Genomic DNA, 27,798 nt, shown 5'->3' with positions numbered 1-27,798 from the left:
TTCGTGGAGTGTGCCTTTCAATATCCAGACTGAATAAATGTAGATTTGCTGAACTAATATTGGAGGTATGGCGACAAGGATCTATATCAGTCCAACAAAGTGAATTATGTAAAAACTCCAGTGTTTTGTAAGCGTTTCGTCTCTATCAAAATTTTACAATGAGAAATGCAAAATATTTGCGCCGCCTTGATGTCATGAATGGGGTCGCGGCCCTTGAACGTCACATGATCATCGTGTCACGTGATTTTGTTTTTGGCGAAAATGAAAGCTAGCATTACAACATATGCGGTATCTACTGTGTATTTATATACTGTTTTATTTGTTTTATTCAGTGCATATGTCGATAGTCATGATATTGATGTACAGGTGAGACGATCGACTATAATGATTGCAACACAGTTGTACAGCTAAAGGATTATAATGAAACAATGAAACATGCTATGCTACATGTTACATTGTTGTCATCATGCTGTAAAGTAAAACTCATTGTAAACACATTTTATGCACGCATGTTGTTCTATAATATTTTGAAAGCTTTCACCTTTATTTTCGATAGTTATGTCAAATGTGCGAAGGGACTGTACGACAAGACAGTCCTGTCTGGGATTTCTGCCTAAAAATAGGCCAGATTAAAGGACGCTGCTGTTTTGAAAATAATGCCAGCAATATAGACACCATTATAGGGTAGGAAAACTTTCTAGTATTCCACATTTTTTTAATTGTATATATATATATATATATAAATATATATATATATATATATCCTATTTGTGAATCTAACTGTGTACTGTTATCTTCATCCTGTTTTAGGTTGGACCTGTCAAACTGCTCTATCAATCATGTAGAGCACCTGTATAATTCATTCACAGCAGTCATAATGTACGTAGCAGATCAGGTTTTATTAATATCTGTGAATGTGTCTTGTTCAGCATTAAATGCAATATCTAAACAATATTGAACTGTATTTACACAGAGATCTCTCCAACAACCCGATCACCAATCTGAGCGATTTCGTATTTCAGGGTTTCAGCCATCTTACCCAATTGTAAGTTATTTATGAGCACAGTATATCAAGTTCATAACATTAAATCCATGGGTTTTCAAACTGAGGTCTGGGGACCCCCAGGGGGCCAAAATTGCTTGGGGTCAGTGGACAAATCTAGAAAGAAAAGTGTAACAAATATATAATAAAAAATAAAGTAATTAAATAATAAAAGAAGAAAAATATATGGATTAAAATAAATGATAATTCTTAAAAAATAAATACATAAAATGTTTAAATAAATAAATAATACATCTAACAGTACAGTGCTATAGTAGTCGGTGGGGAAAAACACCCTACATTTTTTCCAAATAATATTTTACACATATTTATATTAAAATTTCACAGTATAAATTGGGTCTTTATACATGAAAACATGTACATTTTAGGATGGAGGTCCCTCATACAAGGACAATGATATTTGGGGGTCAATGGCATCTACAAGATTGAAAATCCCTTATTTAAGCTAACAAGGTGACTTGACAAATCTTTACTTAGATTACTACCCTCAAAACTGGAGTGTCCGGGGGGCAATTCATCATGGGAGGCGGTTGAAGTGAAAAACAATGCCAGAATCTGCGAAGGACAGAAAAATGTTTGCAATCAGACAGCACTGATGCGTAAGTTATCAGTAAACTGGGATCTCAATCTTTAAAATATCTTTCAATGCATTTCTTGAATGTTGTTTGTCTCTTCAGCCTGGAATTGCCCAGAAAACTCATTCTGCAGCCCATATGGTCCAGGGTTCTTTGAGTGTGGTTGTCTCCATAATTTCCACGGATACAAGTGCATGAGACAGGTGAGACCCCTGACAAATCAGCCTTAACAGGTTGGCCATCACTCCTTTATTGCGCATGTTCATTATTTGTTCTCAATTGCAGGGAGAGTTTCCCATAGCTAAGGTGCTTGGGATACTCACCGGATCAGCAGTTGTGGCTTCATCGTTACTCTGGTTCACTCAAAGACGAAAGGTCGAGACCACTTGAATTTTAAAGAGAAGTGACTGTTGGAGTGACAAAGGAATGCCACAAAATGCATCAAGCTTATTGAAAATGATGCAAGAGAAGAGATGAGAACAGTTTCATACACTGGAAGCTTAACCATCACATGAACATTTTAGTTTCTTGTTTTTTAAACTTGTCAAAAGCAGGTTTGCATGGCATTTAAAAAAAAAAAAAACTTAATGCACAATTTTTTATGTTTTAAACTTTCACTTTCTTTTGACCCTCAAAGTCCTTAAACCTTTTTATTTGTACATTTTATAAAATCTTTCGGTGAATACTGACATTTTCACAGCCTTGAAAAGGTCTGTAAAGGGAAAACTGACCATAGACTGTCTGACAGAAGTGAAGCACTGACATATTTTAAGGACAAATATTTTGTGTTGCTTTAAAACAAAATTATCTTGATTTCAAAGATATTTAAAGTGCTTTTATTTTACGAGGGGGAAAATGGATGTCATTGGACTGTTATAATTTGTGATTTGTGAAAAAAAATGATATTGTTACTGCCACATCCTGCTGTTCACAGATGTCACATGTTAAGACACTAACCGATAACCATTTAACCTCTTAAACTGTATGCTTTTCCTTTTTTGGCAGAGTAAAGGGAATCTGTTTCATCTGCTAATACAAGATTAAAAAGGTACACACTATTAGTATAATACTGACAGTACATGTTACAATATGCAAATCTCATTTCTTTCAATGTAGTATTTTGTTGAAGAATTCAGCATGTACCTCGGTGAACCAGTACCAAAAATTAAAGACTTGTCACAAAAGAATCGGCAAACAACAGTTTATCTAAATTATTTATTTTCTGTAGCCTTTTCAATGTTTTGGTAATACAAACAAAACCCCTTATCATCAGCTTTTGCACGGTCTTACATTTGCACCATGTTACTTTTCCCTTATTCACATCTATGAAAGGAATTCAGCAACAGCAACAATCCAAAAAGGATGATATATATTTCTTTTTAATGTTTATGTCTATGCACTGACCATCATGAAAAGCCAAAACTGAAAGCAAACATGCTTTACCGACACTTTCTTTAAATGTTGTTGTTCTGACACAAGAACAAGCGAATCTGATATTCTTGATCTTGTGTACAACAACTAGAAGTGATTTGAGAATTTTCTTTTAGGTGGATTGAAATGGACATGGTCATTTTGGACCAGTTATACAATTCAAAATTACACATTTGAAAGGATCCCGGCAGTGAGAACATAAACTGTAGCTTTATTTGAAAAGCTTGTTCCATTTCATAGATATGTTTACTTCATGCTAGAAGCCCTGTGTGCACACACTCTTATGTGCAGATGCAAAAGGGAAGCCGAACCGTGTTCATCTGCTCTTCACTGATCCACGTTCTTGACTCGCAGTACCACAGGCACGGAGGTGCAGGGGATCATGCCCAAGTCAGTAATCACAAGGTCCACAAAATCTGGTGGCGTCACATCATACACCAAGTTCAGAAGCCCCAGTGATTTAACAGTCTGCCAATTCTCTAGATGGGTCTTCCCATTTCTGGTCACAATCAGGTCATCAGGATCATCTGTAAAAATCCATTAGGGTTTACTTTTTTTGTGTAAATAATGTTAATAACAAAAATGATAGTAAATTTACCAATCATGCTACACATGCTAGTGTTACCTAATTCATTGGATACAAAAGAGTCCGTCTGCACTCGTTCACAGAACTTGTAGGTCTCACAGCAGACCAGCACTGGTACGTTGTAGGCCTTTGCTACCAGAGCAATCTGGGAAGTTCCCACACGTGACATCACATAGCCATTGGCAAGAAGTGCATGGGCACCAAGAAATACCTTGGATACCTGGAAATAAGTGAGTGCAAGTACTGATTCAGCATTCATGGAAACAATGTTTATAATGACAACAAAGGCAAGTTAACTGTAGTTCAAGTACACTATTCAAAAGTTAGTGGTCTGTAAGACAGTAAGATTTCTTGTGAACTTTCTATTCATCAAAGAATTGTGAAAAAAGTGTCTCACAAAAATATTTCAACCATTTTCAATATTAGCTATGTTTCCATTTAAAGGGATAGTTCACCCAAAAATGAAAATTCTATCATCGTTTACTCACCCTCAAGTTGTTCCAAACCTGTATGAGTTTCTTTGTTCTGCTGAACACAAATGAAGATATTTGGAAGAATGTTTGTAATCAAACAGATCTCGGTCCCCATTGACTACCATAGTATATATTTTTTCCTACTATGGAAGTCAATGGGGAACGAGATCTGTTTGATTACAAACATTCTTCCAAATATCTTCCTTTGTGTTCAGCAGAACAAAGAAACTCAGAGGTTTGGAACAACTTGAGGGTGAGTAAATGATGACAGAATTTTCATTTTTGGGTGAACTATCCCTTTAAAGTTAAAATTGGAATATGGCATTAAACATTCGCGAATTAAACAGCATTTCCACTTCGTGTTCAAGAGAACAAAATCGTCAGTTCCTGGAAAATATCTGTAATAAAAATTCAAGTTGCTGAAATTGGAGAAGCCATCGTGGCTCTTTTTTCCAACAACATAGATGACTTGTGTCCCTGAGCGCACATACAGTGGTCTGCTGGTTAGTCCAGTTATCCAGTCATGTGCATGTTTTCTTATCAGATAATTATTTTTTTTTTTTAATTATGCGCATCTTGGCGTTTCCATCCAGCATTTTTTTAATGCGATATCCCAAAATACACATAAAAATAGGTGGATGGAAACAGCTATTAATAGTAAGAAATGTTTCTTGAGCACCAAATCATCACATTAGAATGATTTCTGAAGGATGTGGCTGAAGACTGGAGTAATGATGCTGAAAATTCTGCCTTACCAACACAGCAATAAATTACATTTTAAATAAATTAAAATCAAAAACAGTTATTTTAAATTGTAATCATATTTTGACAATATTACTGTTTTTACTGTATATTTGATCAAATAAATGCAGCCTTGGTGAGCATAAGAGACTTCTTTCAAAAACATTTTTAAAAAATCTTCAAATAATTTTCACCGGTAATACATGCAAGGCTCAACGCTAAGGATTTTTATATTTAAACTGACAAGGCTTAAAAATGATCAACTTCCGTGAAGATGCAGCACTGGCCCCATCGGGCAAGCGACAGTTCCCTCAACTGGCCCTAGTGTTTTTACGCGCCCTGAATATTTAGTTTAACAATATATAACGTAACACCGTTTCACCGTTTTTGGAAATGGGGCTTATTCACCATCTTTCCTACATTTAGATAGCAGGGTTCGTACACTTTTTCCAAGGTCAAATTCAAGCACTTTTCAAGCACTTTCCAGGTCCATTTTAAAGCTTTTTCCAGCACCTTACACTACCGTAAATTACATACCAATACATAGTTAAAATTATTATTTAGTGTTTTTATCACATCAAAAGAGATAAACAGCCAAATGTTTCATAATAGCAGAGGGCTGCACGATATAGAAGAAAAATGAGATATGCGATAAATAATGCGATATTCAATATGCGATACGATAATGCTTAAAGTGTGTCATTATTAACTTAAATTATCTTTAAAATGTCTTTAAAATGATATAACCTACACATACGTGTTTCACATTCTTTTTGTGATAAGAAAATATGCCTACAACTTCAAGACAGTGAACGTCAGTGTTCTGTAGCATAAGAAGTGTTATTTTAACATCACTGGGGTTTAGGGGTTCAGGTTATCCTACATTAGGTTTATTTAACAACAGAAACTGATTAATCAAATGTAAAAATAAACACTGCTTAGTTTTCACTGCATGAATTAAATACTTATTCTTATTAAAGCTACAAAAGTTAGCCTATTCAGCCAAAAGCAGTGAGTGATTTTCTTTGTCTTTTGTTCATGACCCGTTATTGCAAGCCGTTGCGATATGCAATTATGCATATTGTAATATATACATTTGCAATATTTCGATATATTGTGCAGCCCTAATATTTAAGCCAATCACAAGTGTTATTCTTCAAAATGTATCACTAAGTATATAGCCATTTGAATAATATACTTTTCATTATATTAATGTCCAAATAGTGCTTACCAGATAATGTGATTTATAGGCTGTAAAACTGAATTAATTTCAAATATGAAGACTTGAAGATTTGAACAGAAATATTTGACAGGCCTTCCCGTTTTGGGACACATTCTTGATATAGACAAGGTTTGAACAATATTTGAGTGCACTGACACCTGCCTGATAAATGTATTTCATTGCCAAGATGTCTTGGGCCAAGACATAACGTTAGCTAATACATTTACTGGAATAGAGCAGTGTAAATATTGCATAGGGCCATCCTAAACCTTACAGTAACAGTATACTTCTTATGACACTGACTGATTTCAGTTCAGCAATCAACGACTGTTGTTATGCACTGGGCTAACATTTGCAGGTTAATTTGCACGTTACAGTTCTGTAATTTTGGCAATGTTCACTGCATATTCCACAAATGAACGTGACATAACGGACATGCAATACTTACATTACATTATCACACCAAGTACTCTCAGTCACTAATGGCCCTTTCAGATAGGACGCGGACCGCGCTGCGCTATGAAATGAAACCGATATATTTCAATGGCTTGCGCCGCGCAACTCGAACCAAAGCGGAGCTCAGCGAGCTCACGCGCACGCCGCGGTCAAAGTTTAAAATAGTTCAACTGTTGCCGCTGTGTGGCCAATAAAAACGGTGCATCCAAACAACCGCGGAAATCAAAATGAAAACTCCGCCTACTTTTGCTCTGGCCAGCGTAACGCAAATCAATCTGTATCTGATTCTGAAGGGCTACTTTTTTTTTCTCCATTTAATAAAGAACTATTTCGTCAGAAAGATATTTCTTGTGAAAGAAATACAGTTACAAATTCAAGCATTTTATCCAAAATTCAAGCACTTTTCAAACCTTGAAAACACAACATCAAAATTCAAGCACTTTCAAGGATTTCAAGCACCCGTATGAACCCTGAGATAGGTAGGCAAACGCATTTTTGTCTCAGTGCATGCATTGTTTTAGTTTGGCAGCTCCTCCGATAGCTTAGCTTAGCATAATGAATGGAATTCTTTGTTGCCAGCTAGCATGTCGTGAGTAAAAGTGATAAAAAAAAAAAAAAAAATTACTTCTTGTGGCCTGCGTATTCACAACGAGTACAAATAGCAATGCAGATTAACGAAATTAGGCGATTTCCTAGGCAGATATTGACATGGGACTATATTTGGGGGGAAGCACAGGTGAAGCACTGCTACTTGGGCGCAGAGATATCACGCAACACCTGAAATCCCCCAACTTCCGTCAACATATCAGCGTGAATAGTAGCCGGCTATTGTTCCTACAGTAGACATAGTGAATGGCGATGAACATGGCGGATTTTGTGAGAGACGAAGAGGGTGACTTCTCAGACAGTCAAGATCCAGAACCATACAGAGTTTTCAGAAGATGAGCTGCGTGCTTTGGAAATAGAACGACAGAGGGAGGAGGTTGCGATCGCTCAACAGCCTGAGTACGTGAGAATGAGAGTCAACACGAACTGGTGGTGAGTGTGATATCTCTGATATCTCCATTCATTATGCTAAGCTAAGCTAGCGGTGGCGCTTCCAAACTAAAACAATGCATGCACTGAGACAAAAATGCGTTTGCCCACCTATCTAAATGTAGGAAAGATGGTGAATAAGCCCTATTTCAAAAAACGGTGGAGTGTTCCTTTAATATTTTTAGCTACTGCTGATGTCACACACATAATCAATCCTTTGAGGGTACAAGCACTTAGGAAATTAAAGCACATTAAATCGCAATGAGCTAAAAATAAAATGTGCTTGCAAAAATCCCAGCAAGTAACAAGCTTTACTCAAAAGAATGACTCACTTCAGGCAGAATGTAGGACAAGGCAGATATGAGCACATAAGTACATCGGATGCCTTTCTTCACCAGACGCCTCAGCGCCTCTCGGCCCTCCAGCCTGGGTCGACTATCAACGACTATGACTCTGAACTTCCTCTGCTTTTCAAAAGCGTCGCACAGAATGTGATTGACAAGAGAAGAGCTGGAAAAAGACAAAAAAGGCATTAAATGCATTAATCCAAACTATTACAGAATTATAGCAATTCAGTGAAAGATCTTACCAGCCGTAAACAAGAATGACGTCTCCATTACTTATCTTCTCAATAGCATACTTAGAAATGGCTTCAGAAGCCAAAATGATCTTCTCATTTACGTAACTATCAATACAATCCTGGAGTTTCCCTTTCGCCTGTTGAGAAAAACGTTGCTTTTAGACACTCACAGGAACAGGAAGAATACTGCATATTAGGGGTGACCCCAAATAGTCGAAGATTCGACTACCAATCTCACGGTCGAATCTTCGCAGAGGTGTTATTAAACGAGGATCATATTATTTTGGCTATATGAGGGTGCTCAATGTAAGATTTCACATAGAACTACCGGTTTTCTGTCAATACGTTAATATACAGCCTATTATGATAATGCTGTCAATAAAAATGTGCAAAGAAAGAAGTTTTTAATAAATATTTTTAACGTGCGTGCAGCGTGAATAAACCCAAACACCCCGTGACAGATTTAAGTTTCACTTTCGATCCGTGACCAACAGAGGAGCGTCTTGTCGGCAGGGATTTAAATCTTTAAAAACGTCTGGGATAAGAAAATCTGAAGATGCACACCATCAGAAAGGATATTCTCCAAGGCTGGATTTAGCATCAGGAAAACCATGATCGCACTTTTGCCGGCCAACATTAACAAGTTGGATTTCCTCAGGACATTCTAAAACGCTTAACGTGAAAAAAGCTTTTAAAATGCTTAAATGGCACTTTTATGTGCTTAATGTATGTGCACTACACAGTAGGCTACACACCTTATTAAGAAACGATACTATGTGCAGATAAGCAGAAGAACCCAGAATATGAACTATATTCCTATAGAAAGTCACGTAAAGCGTTTTCTTTAACGGTTTTCTATGGGAGGAAATGCTAAACGTATAATAAAACGCGTTGTGTTCATATTCTGGGCTCATCTGCATTTCTTTAGGCTATATAGTATGCTTTATTAATAAGGTATGTACAGAATTTGATCTTTTAATATAACAATTTTAGGACATTAGGCCTTTAAACGTTTTTCATGTTTTAGAATGTATTTTATCCACGCACACAATTTGAAAAGACTCAAACGGACACAGACAGAGTGAAAGACTGGAAATATTTTTATACATATTCTTCTATATCTGTGTGTGATGTTCTGTACATCGCGTCTTTAAAATGTTAAAGCCCCGCCCCCTCACATGATTAGACTATTAGTCGACTATAGGCAAGACAAGATTCTGATTCCACTATGAAAATCCTTAGTCGGGGGCACCCCTACTGCATATAAATGTCTCTAACTAGTGATTCTGAATACTCTTACCTCCTCTTCTTTGCATTGACTGGGTATAATTGAAATTTCCTTCTTGATGTACTTGATGGCATTGCCCATGCTGGCTGAAAGGGGCCGACACTGGCTGAGAAAACTGTAGGGATAAGGAGGATTGGCAGTGTCTGTCAAATAACCATTTCCATGTAAGATCAGAGTTCAAATGAAATAATATACATCTGAGCATGTGCTTTATAAATTTTCACAAGGAAGAAAGTAAACCTGATATAGGGCGAAAGCTTGTTCACAAGGTCCCTTGACAACTCCTCATTTGGAGGTGTGCTATAGTCTTGAATAACCTATAAAATGATTGCTGGTTAATTAAATCCAAAAATTAAGAACTTCTGAGCAATTTTATAGGTTTGATTATGAATTACCTGTTTAAAGGCATGTAGTAGGGCCACAGATCGAGCATTGGATCCTGCTATTATGCCCTGAGAGTACTGGAGACCCAACCGAACAATGGATGGGTGAATAACTGTGGCAGGGATGCTGCAAAATAAACCATATCAAACAATACAAGTCAACCAACTAATTCATTTAGGTTATACATACTTCATTTCTAATATGTGTATCATCACAATTCGAATACGAAGCAGCACAACTGTTTTCAACATTGATATTAATAAGACAAGTTTTTTGAGCATCAAATCAGCATATTAGAATGATTTCTGAAGGATCATGTGACACTGAAGACTGGAGTAATGATGCTGAAAATTCTGCTTTGCATCACAGAAATAAATTATATTTTAAAATAGGAAAACAAATATTTTAAATTGTAATAATATTTCACAATATTACAGTTTTTGCCAGATTTTTTATCAAATAAACAGCCTTAATGAAAGTAAGAAACTTCTTTAAAAAAAGAAACATTAAAAATAAAAAAATACTACTAGCCCCAAACTTTTGAATATTAATGAATTTTGTCAAAGGATAAAAAAGGGGAGATTTCTCCTTATAGGACCCTTTTAAGTTAATATTCTAACTAGAAGACACATTTCAGGGTTTTTCCTACATTGAAATTTTTTTGGCGGCCGCCAAAACGATTTTTTGTCCCGCCAAAGCCTTATTTGATCTGTAATTGGGTTTTGTGAGTGAAGCAGGCTACTGATGGAGTGTCGGAGAGAACGATCACAGCGCCCCACCCCCGCGCGCGCACTCTCAGTCTTCAGTTCTGTCTTTGCTCTCTCCCTCGCATCAAAATCAACTGATCCTAAAGGTCGGAAGAACGAATCCATGTTTCACGTGGTGCATTCGGACAATATTTTTTGCTGAATTAGCGCTGGGTGTGAATTGCAGTCAAAAAAAAGTTGCCTTATCTTCTCTTACAACTTGTGACAAGCATTCATGCAGCTGACATAACTTTAAATAAACGCGAGAAAAAAAAAAAAAAAAAAAAAAGAGTGTTTTGTGTGTGTGTGTGTTCTTTCGATAAATCGACAAATCTTTTGTGATGTCCTAACATCCAGGATTCCCACACAACACGTCCGCTAAAGTCCGATTCGCGACCTAATGACTCCTTTGAGCCGAGGGACGGGACACTGCAGTTCACAAAGTTTCATAATTTGCATGTGCTTTAATGCCGTCGGTTAAACATTTAATTCGCGTGCTGATGCGCTGTTCTAACGCGTGCGTTTCTTATGGAACGCCGTTGGGGACAATACCTATTATATGCAACGCGTGAAATTTGGACGCATTAACACGCACAGTTTGTACGCGTCTTTTTGGTCCGTGTAAACGCGAACGTTTTGTACGTCTAAACGCGAAGTTTTTTGTCATGTTATTTAAAGACACGATCGTTTGTATCGCCTTAACGCAACATTTTTGGCCGTGTATTTTTTGTTACGTGTTTCTATACGAATGTTTTCGTCGTGTAAACATGACATTTTTGAACGTGTAATATTTCTGAGTCTTATTTGATGTGTGACATACAAATTTTTCTGTTTTAGTTAAACTGGTGATAATTTAGAGTCAATGATTAAATACATTCAATGACTGCATGAATTAACATTATATTCTTTTGTAACGTTAAAGGAATTTGTCCTGTAGGAAAAGTGAGTGGTCTCTGTGATCCAACGACCATAGCCTATTTCCCCTCTGGTTAATGCATTCGAGGTGTCTATTTGGACCACTGCAAATAGCCTACTTGTTGGCAGAACTAATTACACTAGGCCAGTCTACCCTATATGTGGAAAAAGTCACCTCTTTAGTCAGCGGTTTCTGTGGCGTAACGTGTAAAGGGAGACCGGGGTTCTATTCCCACTGACAGCGCTTTTTTTTATAACTTTACAGTTATTAAACGCAAAATTGTTTTCAATAAAAATGATTTGACTTAAAATTCATTTTAATTCATAAAAGTTACATTTAGGGTAAGGTTAGGGGTAGCTCTAGTCTTTAATATCTCAATAAGTTGCCATGATTTTAATATTGTTTTATAAATCTAATAATCTACTGTCAGTTAAATTGCAGGATGTTTAATGCACAACAATACTGATGAGCAAATAGTAACGTTATCTGTCACTATTTATAAGTAAATAGCATCTAACTGTCTCCTGGACTGGCTGCCCCACAGTTTACGTGGTCCGCCTGCTGTAGTGATTCTGTAATGTTTAAATGTGTCGTATGATTGTGTCTGTGTTTAAATGTTGAATAAAGATTTGTAAATTGTCATAGGCTACTGGTGCTTTGTTTTCTGCTTTTGTATTTGCCTTATTGTTATAATATAATTGTTAAATTTGTGATTGTTACAATATATTGTTGTTATTAGATTATTTTTATCTGACATATACAGTATACATACAGTATATGTGTATTAATTATTTCCAGTCAAACTGACATCCCGACTTCAAGGAGCATTCCAGAGTCTCTCATACCAGATTGATGCTGGCCCACTCGGAGATTACTCCAGTCATTTTGAAAAAACAATAGCCACAGTATTTAGTATTTAGCCTTTGCTAACTTTATTATTCATTGTATTTATTAAAGTTGAATGATTTATGGCATTTATTGGCACTTTTGTGTATAATTATTGACACCCCACCTTGGACCTCACTAATTATTAAACCCTGGCTATGGCCGTATCCAGTGTTGTATGTTGTATACATATGTTAACATATGTTATACACAGGGCTTAATTTGAGCCTGAACACGCCGGAACATGTTCCGTCACCTCCGACATTGGATCCGGCACCTTTTTTATTGGATCCGGCACCTACTGTGTCACTAAAATTAATTGCCTAAATGAAAAATAAATAAATAAATAAATACTGTTTGTGTAGTGTTCAATGTTTGTGACACATGACTTGCGCAGCCTCGATCGTTTCACGCAGGGGAAAAATGTCAAAAAGACAGGAAAGTTTGCTTAACTTTTTCAAATACGCTGGACAGTCAGATCCCAAACAAGCAAAAATCGTTTCCGCTGATCAAAAAGGAGACCACGGTGGTCACAGTAGCCTAGTATCGACATAATATCTCGTTATTTCCACATAATAAGGGGACATTCTAATCTGCATTAAGCCACATTAAGCGTTCTTATAATGGGTTTCTATGGGAAGAAAATGCTTAACGTGTAATTGCGTTCATATTCTGGGCTCATTTGATTTGTTTTTCTGATTTGGGCTTTTCTGATTTTTGTAGGCCTACATAGCATAGCCTATTTGTTAGGATTTTAGTATCATAATGATTAATAAATGCACGCACAATTATCCGTGAACTTGATTTGAACAAATGCCTTTCAACTTGTGTGTGCAAAATTCAGAATTAAATTAATGTGCAGAAATTTGTACAAATAGAAAGTATGTAGGCCTACTATACTGTTTTAGCCATTAAAAAAGCGCATTTAGTTTCATATTTGTTAAAATATTATAATGTTATTTTTTTTTTCATTTATGTTGATTTATGAAAAGTGAACAGCACGACCGAGTAAGATAGGATGCGCAATATGAGACATGGAGCGGGTCAGACATGATTTTGACCGTTGAAGGTGAAGTTGTTTTGTAGAAAGCCTTTCTTTAAAGTGAATTTCGTTTTGTATAAATTGTATCTTAATTTTAATCAATTTTTCATCAACCAATTGCCTGTATAGGCCTACGAAACAAATATAACGGAGGCGCCCGCGCGCTCACTTCCATTGCACGTGAACTAGAGCACACCCTAACTTAACGAAACTCAGTGTATGCCTCACACAGACATGACAAATACATCAAATACACAAAGCTTGAAATGTCTTTAAACGAAATAATTCAAAACGAAAAAAGAAAAAGGCTACTCTCTGATTATGTAATCCATTAGTCTTATTTATGTGCATTTCTCTCTATAAGCGCGTTCACACGGAGATGGCGATCGTCAATTTCATCTTTGCAGCCGAGTCGACACTTTTAGAGAAAACACTTGTTTATTAATAAAAATCAATACACGCATCACCGGATTTACAGATGCACGCACACATATTATTTCGAAATAACGAGATATTGTGTTGAAATAACATTATTATTAATAATAGCCTACATCTTTTAGAATAGGCCTATTTGATTGAATACTGAAAGTTGCCCTTGTTCAATTTAATAAAAATAAAACTTTAATTGTGATCATTAACATAACTGAATATTAAATATTTAGTGGCCAAGTTTTGCGCGGCTCTCCGTCAAATCTAGCACCCACTCAGCACATGCGTTAAAAATTATCTGGCGCTGTCCCTGCAGAGAAGCTACGTAGGCAGTGTAATTTTTTTTTTTTTTTTTTTTTTGTTCCGTTACCTCCAACCCCCGTTTTGAGTCGCCGGATCTGCGCTCCGGGACCTCCCACTTTACAAATTAAGCACTGTACATGTGTATATAGCCTGTTATAAGAGGATGCAAACTGAATGCAGTCTGTAAAAGTTCTTTGACAGTTTAATAAAAAAATTCTAAGAGCCATCGTAGAGAGCAATCCACTTTTCCACGTTACCGGAGACAAAAAACCTGCATGAGTACAAACGGGATGAGATGCCACAGCATGACATAGCACTGACATCACAGCCAACGTATAAATGCATCATTGACTCTAAAGTTTTACGCTTGCCTATGTACATGCCAACGTAAAATTACGATCTCATTCACGAACAAATGTTACGTGTGACGTTTGCATAGGTATTTGCTTACCTAACAGCACATCATCCCTCACGGAAAGAAATGTCGTCTGATGTTTATATATGTATACAGCAACGTGCCATCGCATCACAAATGCAAATGAAATCCTAAATAGAGCAACGCTATTGGCTGTTGTGCGGTCTGACGCGACACCCGAACATATACTTCGTATTTACGCGTACAAACTGTGCGTGTTAATGCGTCCAAATTTCACGCGTTGCATATAATAAGTATTGTCCCCAACGGCGTTCCATAGTTTCTCAGCGCGTGCATGTGAAGCTCACATGCACTAAAAGCCTGTCTACCAGCGCCTGGATCTTTCGAGTCTTATTGTGCTTATACTGTTAAATACACACAAGGTTTACATAAAGTCGGTTATGTCTAAAGTGAAAGCAAACTTGAGAAAAGTGAGTAAATCTGCTTGTCAAATGCGTGTATATTAGACGCGTCGCGCGCAGCTCTTAAAGAGACAGTAGCAATAGTAAACACGCTGCCGCTTGTCCTTAAAGGGATAGTTCACCCAAAAATAAAAATTATCTCATCATTTACGCACTCTAAAGTTGTTCCAAACCTGTATTAATTTCCTTCTAATATTTTTCTAATATTAATATTTTGAAGAATATGGCTAAACAGTTGCTGGTCCCCATTGACTTAGGACCATAGGAGAAAAATATACTATGGTTGTCACTGGGGTACATCAACTGTTTTTTTACCCACATTCTTCCAAATAACTTCTATTTTCAACAGAAGAAAGAAACTTATTCGAGTTTAAAACAACTTGAGAGAGTAAATTATGACAATTTGAATTTTTAGGAGAACTATTCCTTTAATGTTAATAAAACAACAAAATGCAAAGAGAAAATCACTCACTACTATTGACTGATAACTTTAATAGTAGCTTTAATAAGTATCAATGTATAATTTATACATTGAAGTCTATGTTTTGTTTTATTTTCATATTTGTTCATTTAATTACTTTCTTCAATGCTCCTGTTAAATACACCTACTGTAGCTGAAAACATAAAGCACTGTTTATTTAATTTGTATATTAAGTTGTGTATGTGTAATGTGTATCTTTGATCTTAATATTTAATAACAAAGAAAATAATGACAAATATTTTTTTATCTTTGCCTCTGTCTGCCATTTTTTGTTTGTTTTTTTGTTACCCAAGGCTTTGTTTTTAAAATATGGACATTAGTTTGGCTGTAAGGCTCAGTCACAAAATAGTAAAACCAACATAAAAAAGAATCGTGATAAAATCGTGAATCGTGATTTTCCTGAAAAAAAAAAATCGTGATATGATATTTTTGGCATATCGCCCACCCTGATGGCCCCCCAAAAAAATAAAATAAAAAGAATGAACAACCAAATATTAACAACGAGGAACAAAAGAAACAAACATCAAGGTATAGATATAAAATAAGTTGTAATCACTTTCTTTTACTATCTAGCCTGACAGTGATCATTTTTTTCATGAATAAATAGGATAAGAAAAAAATCACAAACTGTTTCTTTCTATTTATTTTAAATTTAACATTTATTGGGTACTACGGTACTCTTTGCTGTGTGTGGATGACCATGTCGGTCAGCCACCACCGAAGACCAATTTTGACCCAGGAAAAACCCTGCATTTGTTACATTACCTGATTTGCTGAGTTGGAGGGTTTTTTCGGCTGTATTGGTGTAGATGGGAGAACAGGCTGACCTTGTAGCCATAATCGGACCTCAAAGGAACCTAAGAGAACAGAGCAAACAACAGCTTTTAATGTGAATATTTTGTTCCCTCAGGGACAAGATGTTGTGGAGGTCACATCCTCCCTCCTCAGGTCAAGAGCTGAGACTGCAACAGAACACTGTGCATGAAGACATACATGACGTGCACTACTGAAGAAGGGCTCCACAGAGGACTTCCCAAGCTTTACGCTAGTGTTATAGATCTACACCTAACAAATAACAAATGAAAAATTATGAATCAAGAAAAAAGAAAAAAACTCACTCGAAAGTTCAGCCACATAAGACATCTAGCTCATCACATGAACACAATGAAATGAAGATAATCACAATGAAATCACCAATCTCCAACGTACAATAAAATCAAATTTGAGTTAACTTTCACCAAGAATTAAAAATACATTAAACAAAGAAATAATTTAACAATTCACTGCACACAAAAGTGTGGAGCCAGACCTTGACTCCAGTTATATTTAAACCGCATCCTTGCCCTGACTTCTGTAAGACATGGGAAGGACCTGGGTTAAAAACGCTGCAAAAGAGATCTGAGAAAACACCTGGATGAATCCATCCTCCGTCAACGGGTAGTAATCAGAAAAGAGGCAAAGCAGGATGGCATTGATTTGTCTTACCTGCTGTCTCTCAAGCTTTTTGGCCAACTTCTTCAATGCAGCGGGGTCGTCCACCTGAACATGCTCTGGTAACCTTTTTACTACTAACAAGAAATAGAGAAAAGAATTGTAAAACAGCCACAGTCTCTACATGAACACCAGTCAAATGCAGCCACTTCTGTGAGTAAATCTGTGAGACTCGTAAAATATCTCGCATTAACATTCTGACAAGAAATGCTGCTGTCTGAATCACTGTTTGTTCGATCAATGTTTTGCAAAGTTGTCAAACTCAATTTGAATACAAGTAAAATATGCATTGAAATGACATTAAAGACTAATGGCTAATGGCTAATGACTAATGACAATAAAGAGTAATGGCTGCTAAAAACTCAACCAAAAGCTTTGCCATCACATTAATAAGTTACATTTAAAAGTAAATTAAAACAGAACATTTTAAAATTATAATATTTCACAATGCATTGTGTGATCATAAGAATGTATGCATTTGTACAACAGGTGCTATTTACACCAAATGAACAGTTAAACACTTTATTCCCAATATTAAATACCTGTTATTCCCACTTTTCGAACATTTTAAAATAAACGCTTCTTCAAGCTGATATGCATAAAGGTTTATTCAAACTTAACAAAAATCGAGTTTCTTTTGTAATTTTGTCTGGCTCAGAGACAATGGTGGGCGGAGTTACTGTAAATGGCCTTTGCCAACAAGGCAGGCTATTTACACTTGGTAATTTTTTTTTTTTATATATATATTTGAAATGAGGGAAAAAACGGCAGCAATATTGGAATGGCTGATAAAAATAGGCATTCATCAGCCACTGTGGGAATGCCCAAACTTCCCATCCTGGAATATCCTTTTCCGATGCATTGAATTACCTGGCTGAAGCTCACTGGGGGAAGCTTTAGGCTTACTGGAGGTGGATTGCTGCCCCCCTTCCTTCTTGCCCTGTTTTGATGTCCGTTCTGAGTCTTGCCGTGCCCGGCGCTCTGCTCGCAGCTCTGCTTTGGTCTTTACAGGCTTCTCTGCAGCCGCAGGAGATTCAGATGCAGATGCACTTACAGGCACAGGAGCCGCTGCTGAGATCAAAGGGCCCATCAAATAAAAAGCACCCCAAACATAGACTATAGACTAAAAAGGCTATTAAAAGACTATTTAAGCCTATCTAGGTCTGTTTTTAAATGGTTAGTTCACCCAAAAATGAAAATGATGTCATTAATTACTCACCTTCATGTCGTTCCAAATACGTAAGACTTTTGTTCATCGGAACACAAATGAAGATTTATTTTTTATGAAATCTAAGGAGATTTCTGTCCCTCCAGTGACAGCTACGCAACTACTACTTTGACACTTTAAAAAGTTCATAAAGAGATTGTAAAACTAATCCATTTTCTGAAGAAACTTGATCGCTTTATATGATGAACAGATTGAATTAGGCTTTTATTCAAATATAAGCATTGATCAGCGAACATGAACAGAAGCTCAACCGAACCTGCTTGACGCACGAGAATGAACCTCACTGGTCCATGTCGAAGCTCAAACGTGCTGCGTAACACACGAGAATGAACCTCATTGGTTCTCATCGAACCTCAATGAACCTCACAAAACCACTCGATTCATATGGATTACTTTTACAATCTCTTTATGAACTTTTTCAAAGTGGCAGTTGCATGGACTGTCTATGGAGGCACAGAAGGCTCTCAGATTTCATCAAAAAGATCTTCATTTGTGTTCCAAGGATGCACAAAAGTCTTACAGAACGATGAGTAATTAATGACAGAATTTTTATCTTGGGTGAACGAACCCTTTAAGTCCCTACTTCCTTCAAAATAGCCAACTCAGAAACTAAATATTAATCTAGTCTCAATAAGAGAGAAAAATACCCTTACATAAACAAATAAACATAAATAAATAATTCTCCTCCAATTATCCTATTTTAAATCAAAATTAGTTAGTAAATTAGTTTTAATAAACCTTAGGTTGCAGGAGAATAGTTAAGCAACAGCACAGTGGACTGAAGTACCTTTATGTGTTGGGCTCTGAGTGACAGGTTTTGATGGACCTTGAACAGATGCTTTCTCTTTCTCCTTTTCCTTCTCTGTAGGAACCTTGTCATCTTTTTTATTCTTTTTATGCTGCTTCTTCTCTTTCCTAAGACGCTGCTTTTCTTCTTTGGTCAATTCCTTACCTTCAATCTATAGATAAAAAAAGGGAATCACAGTTTGCACGTCTTTAAATTATCTGTTGTCTCTGTAAACCGATTTGGCTTAAAATTGGCTTTTTTTTTCTAAAACCTACTCTGCATTTTGGGCATCTTAGCATACTGATCCTCTGCTGAGAATGTGGCTAAGAAGCCCAAAACGCTGTCCATGTAACCTCAACTAGGTTTTGAGACAAAGCCATTGTGTTTGTGATATCTAGTAAATTGAAAGAAAATAAAAAAGTAAAGACCTACCTTCGATCGTACAATTTCTTGCACCTTGCCATCTCCATCTGTGCCACATATAAAATGATTTAAAACGTATGCAAAGTTAAAATTGCTCTATATTTGCAGAAACGATATTGGTAGAATATATATTTTTGTTTAGAGTATAAGGTTGAATTAATTATGTTAATGATGTGTATGGCGACAGGGAAACATCGACACTGACTTTGCAGTGCTATTTCATCATACTGGTTCACACTCGATCATTACCAAACTAAGGAATGTTGCATAAAGATTCAGTTAATATTACAAACACATCACGTTACACATGCAAACAATAGGGAACATCGTGATCCTGTATATATAGTTAGATTTTAATATATGTTCAAAATGTCAAACACTGCATGATGTAATTTCCACTGTGCATTTGTAAAGTCAGCTGTGACATGGCAGGGTGGTGATCAACGGCGTAACACGCGGTAACACAAGCTCTCTCTTAATACTTTAAACGACTGCTTATGTACGTGTTTAATTCAGTAACAGCACGTGTAAAAAGTTTAAATATCTGTATATTTCACCTGCAGCATGGTTGATGCTGTCAATCTGTCTCCCACCCGAATCCGCCATGTTTCACTTCTTCGTGACTTCTCGCTGGTAATCTGATGTGAAAAGCAGTCGTGAGGAATTACGTCGCCCTCTAGCGATTGAAACGAGTGAGCTGAACTTTTATGTACAATGTATTTACAGTGACCCAAATGTCCAAGCTGAAAATTTTTATTTAATTAAATAGACGCAGCATATTCGCGTACAGCAACATGTTCTCATCATGTTGAAAAGAACAAAAAGTTGTTGTCAGAAGTGGGATTCGATCCCAGGCCACAAGGGGAAACTGTGACCTGAGCGCAGCGCCATCCTGACGTACACCCCACGTACTTACGTCATTACGTTAAATAGTAATAACGCAGATGTTTTGTTGTTTTACAGGTTTTGTCGTTTTTAGTAACGGTTTAAGCTTTAAAATATTGTTGTTTGCTAATTAAATAGTGCACCTTAAGCGAGTTTGTTTCAATTATTGTAAAATCTTAAGTTATCAATAATTTGTAAAGATTTTAAATTATCAATAACTTGTGAAGATTTCATAGTAACTTAAATAAACATTCTTATTTAATGAAAAACAATCACACACAACAATATTTCAGTGAATAAAACATTACTAAAAACGACTAAACGTGAAGTTCATCGACTTCAAAACAAACTGTTAATAAACGCATGCAGGCGTTAAGTTAAAGAGTTAGGCCCTGTCCCATTTCTCCCCCCTTAAAACTTCCACTTGGTTTTGAGTGCCCTCAAAAGTAAAGTCCCCTCAACGAGGGGAAGTGGAGTTGAATATCTTTCCCTATGAAATGGGACACCACTATATGCAAATTATATACATGCACATAACTATCCCAGTTATGATCAGGATATAAGTATCCATAATAATATGCTAGAAATCTAATAAAGTAATCAAATGTAAAATAATACAGCATAGTTTATTATAGATAGATTAATGCTCATTAAAGCTAAAGTTATTCATTCAAGAGCTGGGAGAATTTTTCTCTTTGCCTTTAATTGTTTTATTCACATTAAAGGTGTAATCATTCGCAGGTTTATTAGACGCTGCCACTTTAAGACCGAATGCAGATCTAATAATACACATTTTCTCCCAACTATTCCACAACCAACTCCCATTTAAGACATAAACTGTGTTAAAGTGAATCTCCAAACCGGTCATTTAGCCATATTTTTGTCTGTATTTGATCGTTTAGACGCGCACATGAAACCCAAAGTATAGTTTGCTTGTCTAGTTGCAGTCCGTTTCCGAACGCGCGCCGCCATGGGAACAGGGTCAAGTCTCTTGCGCGGATCATTGTGCTTATAATTTTAATAGCTCTTTTTACAATCAAACACCTCCCGCAATCTATAATCAGCAGACACTGCATTTTACAACCATCACTGTTTGGGTTTAACGTTAGGGAGAAGTGACAGCGCGCTGTGAAGAAAAAGATGAAGCACTAGACGAACGCGGCTATTTTTGAAAAGTTTTACCTCACGTCTTCTTTTTATAATAATTGGAAGCCAACATCGAAAATAAAATTAGATTAACTACCCAGATCAGATGTATATTTGATGGGCAACGTAATTGCGTATTACGTGACGTCACGAACGCGCATCACAGAACAGAGCAAGGCGAACATTTGTGCTTATAAAACTTCAACTTTTTTATTTATTTTGGAAATGACCGATCGTTTCGCTAGATAAGACCCTTATTCATCGTCTGGTATCGTTTAAAGCCCTTTGAAGCTGCACTTAAACTGTCATTTGGACCTTCTACCGTTTGGGTCCCAATAGAATCCATTACATGGGGGGAAATCCTGGAATGTTTTCATCAAAAACCTTAATTTCTTTGCGACTGAAGAAAGAAAGACATGGACATCTTGGATGACATGGGGGTGAGTAAATTATCAGCAAAAGTTTTTTTGAAAGTGAACTTCTCCTTTAAGCCTGCATCGGACCGCACTATGTTTTGAGGGTTGATTTTAAGGGGAGAATAGCACTCCCCCTTGCTCTTTAGAGTATTGGGACACCCTACCCCTACACGAGAACGCGCAAAAACAAGGGTTAGGGCAGAAATCTAGGGTAAGGGGAGGTATTGTTTACCATTTGACATTCGTAAGACAGATGTCATATCAAACCAACTGCAAATTACTCTGATTATTATTCCCCGTGTTGCACAAGGCTTGTTTTTCAGATTTTTTTTATAGGCCTATAGGGCCTACATTAGCCTACTGAACCCTTTTAAATCCATTAAACTACATTATTAAACAAATTGCATTAATTTTAATTATTAAATATTAATTAAAATTAATATTTAATATTAATATAACATTAATTTACAATTAATAACCTGATATTTTTTAATATAATACTGAACTCATTTAAATCCATTAAACTACAACAACACTGTTTGACCTATTTAAATGGGTTTAGAATTGTATATAAAAAAAATACCAGATTAATAATCTGAAAAACAAACCGTGTGCAACATGGGGAATAATAATATGCGTAATTTACAGTTGGTTTGATACCTTTTGGCCAAACGGTGTTGTAGTTTAATGGATTAACAGTATTGCATAAGGCCAGAAGTTTAAGTTCTAAAAATAGGCTATTATAAAAGTTAAAAAATGCTAATTCCAAAAAACAGAGCCTTATTCTGGGTTATAAAAGGGTTATTTTTGTGAACATTTTACTATTAGTTTGATAATTTATAGTTAAATAGTTTAATTGATTATAGGTCTAATTAATATAGGCTACATTCATTGTATTTAAGCCTTGTGCTATGCAAAGGGAATTTGTTTGTATATCTGAGTTGGTTCGGGCTCAAAACATGAAATAGGCCTACGCAGAGTTTAATGGGTATAAAACCAAATGTGTAAAACGAATGTCAAACGTTAAACTAACTTTACCGTCGTGTTTAACGTCATCAGAGCTACTAGCTTTGTATTCAGAAACAGCACGTATTTATACGTTTACATTTGTAAATTTTACCTGTAGCATAATTGATGCTGTCAACCTGTCTCCTACCCGATTCCGCAGTTTAATTTGTTCGCGGCTTCTTGCTAGTAAACTGATTTTTGAAAAGGAACTGGGATACTTTGCGGTGCATTGATTCATCCGGTGACACAGTCGCTGTACGAGAATGCGTGTTCGTTTCGAAGCACTCCAGAGCCCTCTGGTGGTCAAAGGAATGTAAACATAATGCTAAAAAAGTGACAAATCAGCTAGACACAAATGTTTTGAAATTACGGTCTCATTTAGTTTGTGTGTTTTTTATACAAGGGTTATATTATACATAATTTGTAATATCCTAATGTATAGGCCTACTAATATTTAGGATTCTATAGTATAGCCTATCTAACTATATTCCGGTGAAATACACCATTGTTGCCACAGAGACGGCAGCCTAACACAGAAGATAGTTTTCATATATTTATTCATAAATAATATTTATTCAAAAAATAATTGATGGTTGAATGCTGAGATTGACAAGTACGAATAAAGTAGTGAGCTGTGTAAAAAAAAAATATATATATATATATATATATATAGTGAGGAAAATAAGTATTTGAACACCCTGCTATTTTGCAAGTTCTCCCACTTGGAAATCATGGAGGGGTCTGAAATTGTCATCGTAGTCCACTGTGAAAGACATAATCAAAAAAAAAAAATCCAGAAATCACAATATATGATTTTTTAACTATTTATTTGTATGATACAGCTGCAAATAATTATTTGAACACCTGTCTATCAGCTAGAATTCTGACCCTCAAAGACCTGTTAGTCTGCCTTTAAAATGTCCACCTCCACTCCATTTATTATCCTAAATTAGATGCACCTGTTAGGTCGTTAGCTGCATAAAGACACCTGTCCACCCCATACAATCAGTAAGAATCCAACGACTAACATGGCCAAGACCAAAGAGCTGTCCAAAGACACTAGAGACAAAATTGTACACCTCCACAAGGCTGGAAAGGGCTACGGGGAAATTGCCAAGCAGCTTGGTGAAAAAAGGTCCACTGTTGGAGCAATCATTAGAAAATGGAAGAAGCTAAACATGACTGTCAATCTCCCTCGGACTGGGGCTCCATGCAAGATCTCATCTCGTGGGGTCTCAATGATCCTAAGAAAGGTGAGAAATCAGCCCATAACTACACGGGAGGAGCTGGTCAATGACCTGAAAAGAGCTGGGACCACCGTTTCCAAGGTTACTGTTAGTAATACACTAAGACGTCATGGTTTGAAATCATGCATGGCACGGAAGGTTCCCCTGCTTAAACCAGCACATGTCAAGGCCCGTCTTAAGTTTGCCAATGACCATTTGGATGATCCAGAGGAGTCATGGGAGAAAGTCATGTGGTCAGATGAGACCAAAATAGAACTTTTTGGTCATAATTCCACTAAACGTGTTTGGAGGAAGAAGAATGATGAGTACCATCCCAAGAACACCGTCCCTACTGTGAAGCTATATTGCTCATATCACAACCACCTAATAGTAAATCTGGTAACTTGGTAATACCTGTGAAGTGTTCGTGATGCCAGATAGCTGCCTGCTATCATTTAGCACCCACAGGATAAAGAATAAGCAGAAACTCAATCCCCATAGAAAAGTAACACATTTTCTAATCTAACTGAAAGCATGACAATGTATCAGATTATTAAAACACAATGATTTAAAATATGATTTAAAATATTAACAAATTATTAAAACATAATGATTTAAAATGTACTTTAAAAAAAAAAAGTTTAATTTGACATTATTACAAAGTGCACTTTAAAAAAAAGTGTGCTTAAGAAACAGTCATATAAGTACACTTAAATTGTCTTTTATTTCATTAATATTATATTATCTGCAAGTACAGTTTTTTTAAAGATTTGAAGTGCACTACAAGTGCACATTCAATACAATGCTTTTTCACAAGATCAATGAATGATAATCAGGTACTGAATGATTATTATTAAATGAAAAATAATTTATATTATAATTAAGAAAGGAGAAAATTAACACAACATCGCAACAGTAAAATAGTTTATTGAATTTTCTAAAAAAAAAATATATATATATATATATATATATATATATATATATATATATATTTAAACTTAAAGGGTTAGTTCACCCAAAAACGAAAATTCTGTCAGTAATTACTCACCCCGATGTTGTTCCAACCCTGTAAGACTTTCGTTCAGCTTCGGAACACAAATTAAGATATTTTTGATTAAATCTGAGAGCTGGATCACTCCTCCATAGACTTCTATGTTATTGAAACTTGCCGGCCCAGAAAAGTTAGTAAAGACAATGTTTAAAATAGTCCAAGTGACTACAGTGGCTCAACCATAAGTTTATCAAGCGACGAGAATACTTTTTGTGCGCAAAAAAAGAAACAAAAATAACGACTTTATTCAACTATTCATTTTCTTTTATGAGGGCCTCTGGTGAGTTCACGTAGTAGTGTACCAGCGCAGCGCTTCTGGGTTGTACGTCACCACATAGGCTCACTATTGGCCGACGCTGGTCATGTGTGTGATGCGTGTGACGTACAACACAGAAGTACGCTGTTACACTACGTGAACTCAGAGGCCCACGTAGAAGAAAATTAATAGTTGAAAATACATTTTTGTTTGTTTTTTCGCACAAAAAGTATTCTCGTCGCTTCATAAACTTATGGTTGAGCCACTGTAGTCACTTGGACTATTTTAAACATTGTCATTACTAACTTTCTGGGCCGGCAAGTTTCAATAACATAGAAGCCTATGGAGGAGTGAGACAGCTCTCAGATTTAATCAAAAATATCTTAATTTGTGTTCCAAAGATGAATGAAAGTCTTACAGGGTTGGGACAACATGAGGGTGAGTAATTACTGACAGAATTTTCATTTTTGCATGAACTAACCCTTTAAGGGTTAGTAGTACATTTTAAGTCACAAAAAAGCACACTTTAGTAAATAACTCTCTAATAATCGTTGGTCTATGTTGGCTGTATTCACGACGCAGTAGCTGGTTGAAGGGGACCAAACCTCGCAGAAACACCTGACTTGGTTCCATTTGACCAGCCACAGCAAGGCGTGCTTCAGGAAGAGAGAACGGCCAGGCAGACTAACAGAGCTTATGTTGACATTCTTCAGTTCAGAAAATCATTCTCGGTGCTTACCTGTTATGAAGACAGAGGAGAAAATAAATAAATAAATAATAGGCCTTCTTTAAAAATAAAATTGAACCAAACTGGCAACAGATTGCCTCATTACAAATAGTTTTTTTATTTTCTGTGCAATTCAATGGATGAACATTGCTACCAACATGAGTTTAGCATTGTTAATTACTGTTTTTTTTTAAAAAATTTTTATATGCAGATAGCTGCGGAAATAATTCAGCATAGCGTCTTCTTTAGGAAACCCCATAAGGTTTGTATAGCTCTCATGGATTAGTGAAGTAAGGGACAGCTGTACTCTGTCAATCTGCCCTGATCTGCAGTATCTACGGGTCAGTGAGAGATGATAAGGGCGTGGAGGCCTACGGCCAGCCAAATCACAGTAACAACAGCTTTACCACCTCATCCACTCTACAGTCTCACAAATAAAGGTCCCAAAAGGGGCTTTTCACAATAATGTCATAGAATAACTAATTTTGGTTCCCTAAAGAACCTTTCAGTGAACTGAAAATAACCTTTTTTTTTTCTTTGTGTGAAGAACATTTTAATCTAAAGAACACTTTACCACTATAAAGAACCTTTTGTGCAACAAAAAGGTTCCATGGAAGCACAGATGCCAATAAATAACCTTTATTTTTAAGAATGTATGTGCATGTATTGCATGTGTATTCATCTCAGAATAGAAAATTACACAAATGTGTGTCAAACTTTAAACTGTTCGATTTAGGTTTAATTCATCAGGTTTTCATCCATCACACTGTTTTATTTGCATGCTCTATTCCGTGGTGATGGATTCCCCCTGAAACCACACACTTCCTTACATTCCATAACTTGAGTATTCATATGGGCATATAAGGAAGCATGTCTTCACAAGGGGCAAATTTCAGTTTCCCTCACAGAATAGACAAAGCTGTCAGGAAAAATGCACATCAGGTCATACAGAGAGAAGAGATAACATTACTGTTTGTTTATTTATTTATTTATCTTTACAATTCATTATCATTTTTATTCTGCTTCATAACTACATTGTTATATAAAAATGTTAGATAACTTCAACAACATTGGCCAGAACGATCCAAAAAAGCAATGTTTCAGCCCTTCACTAAAGCGAACAAACAAAAAATGACATACTCTGTTGGATGAGTAATATTACAGAAAAACTGAATTTACCTGTATGTAGTTATCCTGTCCTTTCCATAATCATTCTTTGTGTTGACACGTATCTGTACAAGGAGGAAAGCAGCCAAGCAGAAGAGGACTAGCACATCTAGCACTCGAACATCTTTCTCACATTTAAAGAGACCAGAAGGTTTCTCATTCTGCCACGTAGCAAGTCCAATATGCACAAACTGCCTTTTTTTTTACTCCTTCTTGATATAGTAGCTTGATTTACAGTGGATCAAAGACGTGCTATGACACCTCAGGTGAAAACCCAGTGACACGCTCATACCTCCATTTCCTTTAACAGCACCATTTCCAGTGGAAGAGGTGTAAAATCTTCCATTTGCTGCCTCGTAAAACAGAGAGATGTCACCCAGAATCTCAGTCCAAATCAAATTGGAGCTATACACATATATCATTCATTTCTGCTAAGAAAGAAATGAAACATTTCAAAGAAGATATACTTCTTATAAATTCTTCATCCCAGACATGGAATGGACAAGAGTTTGGC

General features: G+C 36.2%; 2 protein-coding genes across 4 annotated transcripts; one reads left to right on the top strand and one right to left on the bottom strand.

The window, feature by feature from the left end:
* Positions 1–206: 206 nt before the first annotated feature.
* Positions 207–2,705, top strand: atraid (all-trans retinoic acid-induced differentiation factor). Its single transcript, XM_084091916.1, has 7 exons — positions 207–366; positions 557–684; positions 811–879; positions 974–1,045; positions 1,541–1,662; positions 1,741–1,841; positions 1,924–2,705. Exons 1-7 carry the CDS (start codon positions 262–264, stop codon positions 2,026–2,028), a joined length of 702 nt encoding a protein of 233 aa, XP_083948042.1. The 5' UTR covers positions 207–261; the 3' UTR covers positions 2,029–2,705.
* A 129-nt stretch (positions 2,706–2,834) lies between these two features.
* On the bottom strand, positions 2,835–22,988 carry eif2b4 (eukaryotic translation initiation factor 2B, subunit 4 delta). 3 transcript variants are annotated; one of them, XM_084091913.1, is made up of 14 exons: positions 22,970–22,988; positions 19,960–20,040; positions 19,412–19,449; positions 18,980–19,151; positions 17,835–18,035; positions 16,959–17,041; positions 16,239–16,330; positions 9,846–9,960; positions 9,691–9,767; positions 9,463–9,565; positions 8,172–8,299; positions 7,915–8,092; positions 3,695–3,875; positions 2,835–3,596 (listed from the first exon to the last, which is right to left on the bottom strand). In XM_084091913.1, the coding sequence occupies exons 2-14, from the start codon at positions 20,006–20,008 to the stop codon at positions 3,397–3,399; spliced, it is 1,617 nt and encodes a 538-aa protein (XP_083948039.1). In that variant the 5' UTR covers positions 20,009–20,040; positions 22,970–22,988; the 3' UTR covers positions 2,835–3,396. The 3 variants fall into 3 exon arrangements, with proteins under 3 accessions (XP_083948039.1, XP_083948041.1, XP_083948040.1); XM_084091915.1 differs by having other exon boundaries at positions 16,959–17,038; XM_084091914.1 differs by having other exon boundaries at positions 17,835–18,032.
* Positions 22,989–27,798: the final 4,810 nt, after the last annotated feature.

This window comes from Abramis brama (assembly GCF_963993115.1).
Source record: "Abramis brama genome assembly, chromosome: 18".
Classification (NCBI taxonomy): domain Eukaryota; kingdom Metazoa; phylum Chordata; class Actinopteri; order Cypriniformes; family Leuciscidae; genus Abramis; species Abramis brama.
Note: the sequence above shows the minus strand (reverse complement) of the source record. Positions and strands in the feature narration are given on the sequence as shown.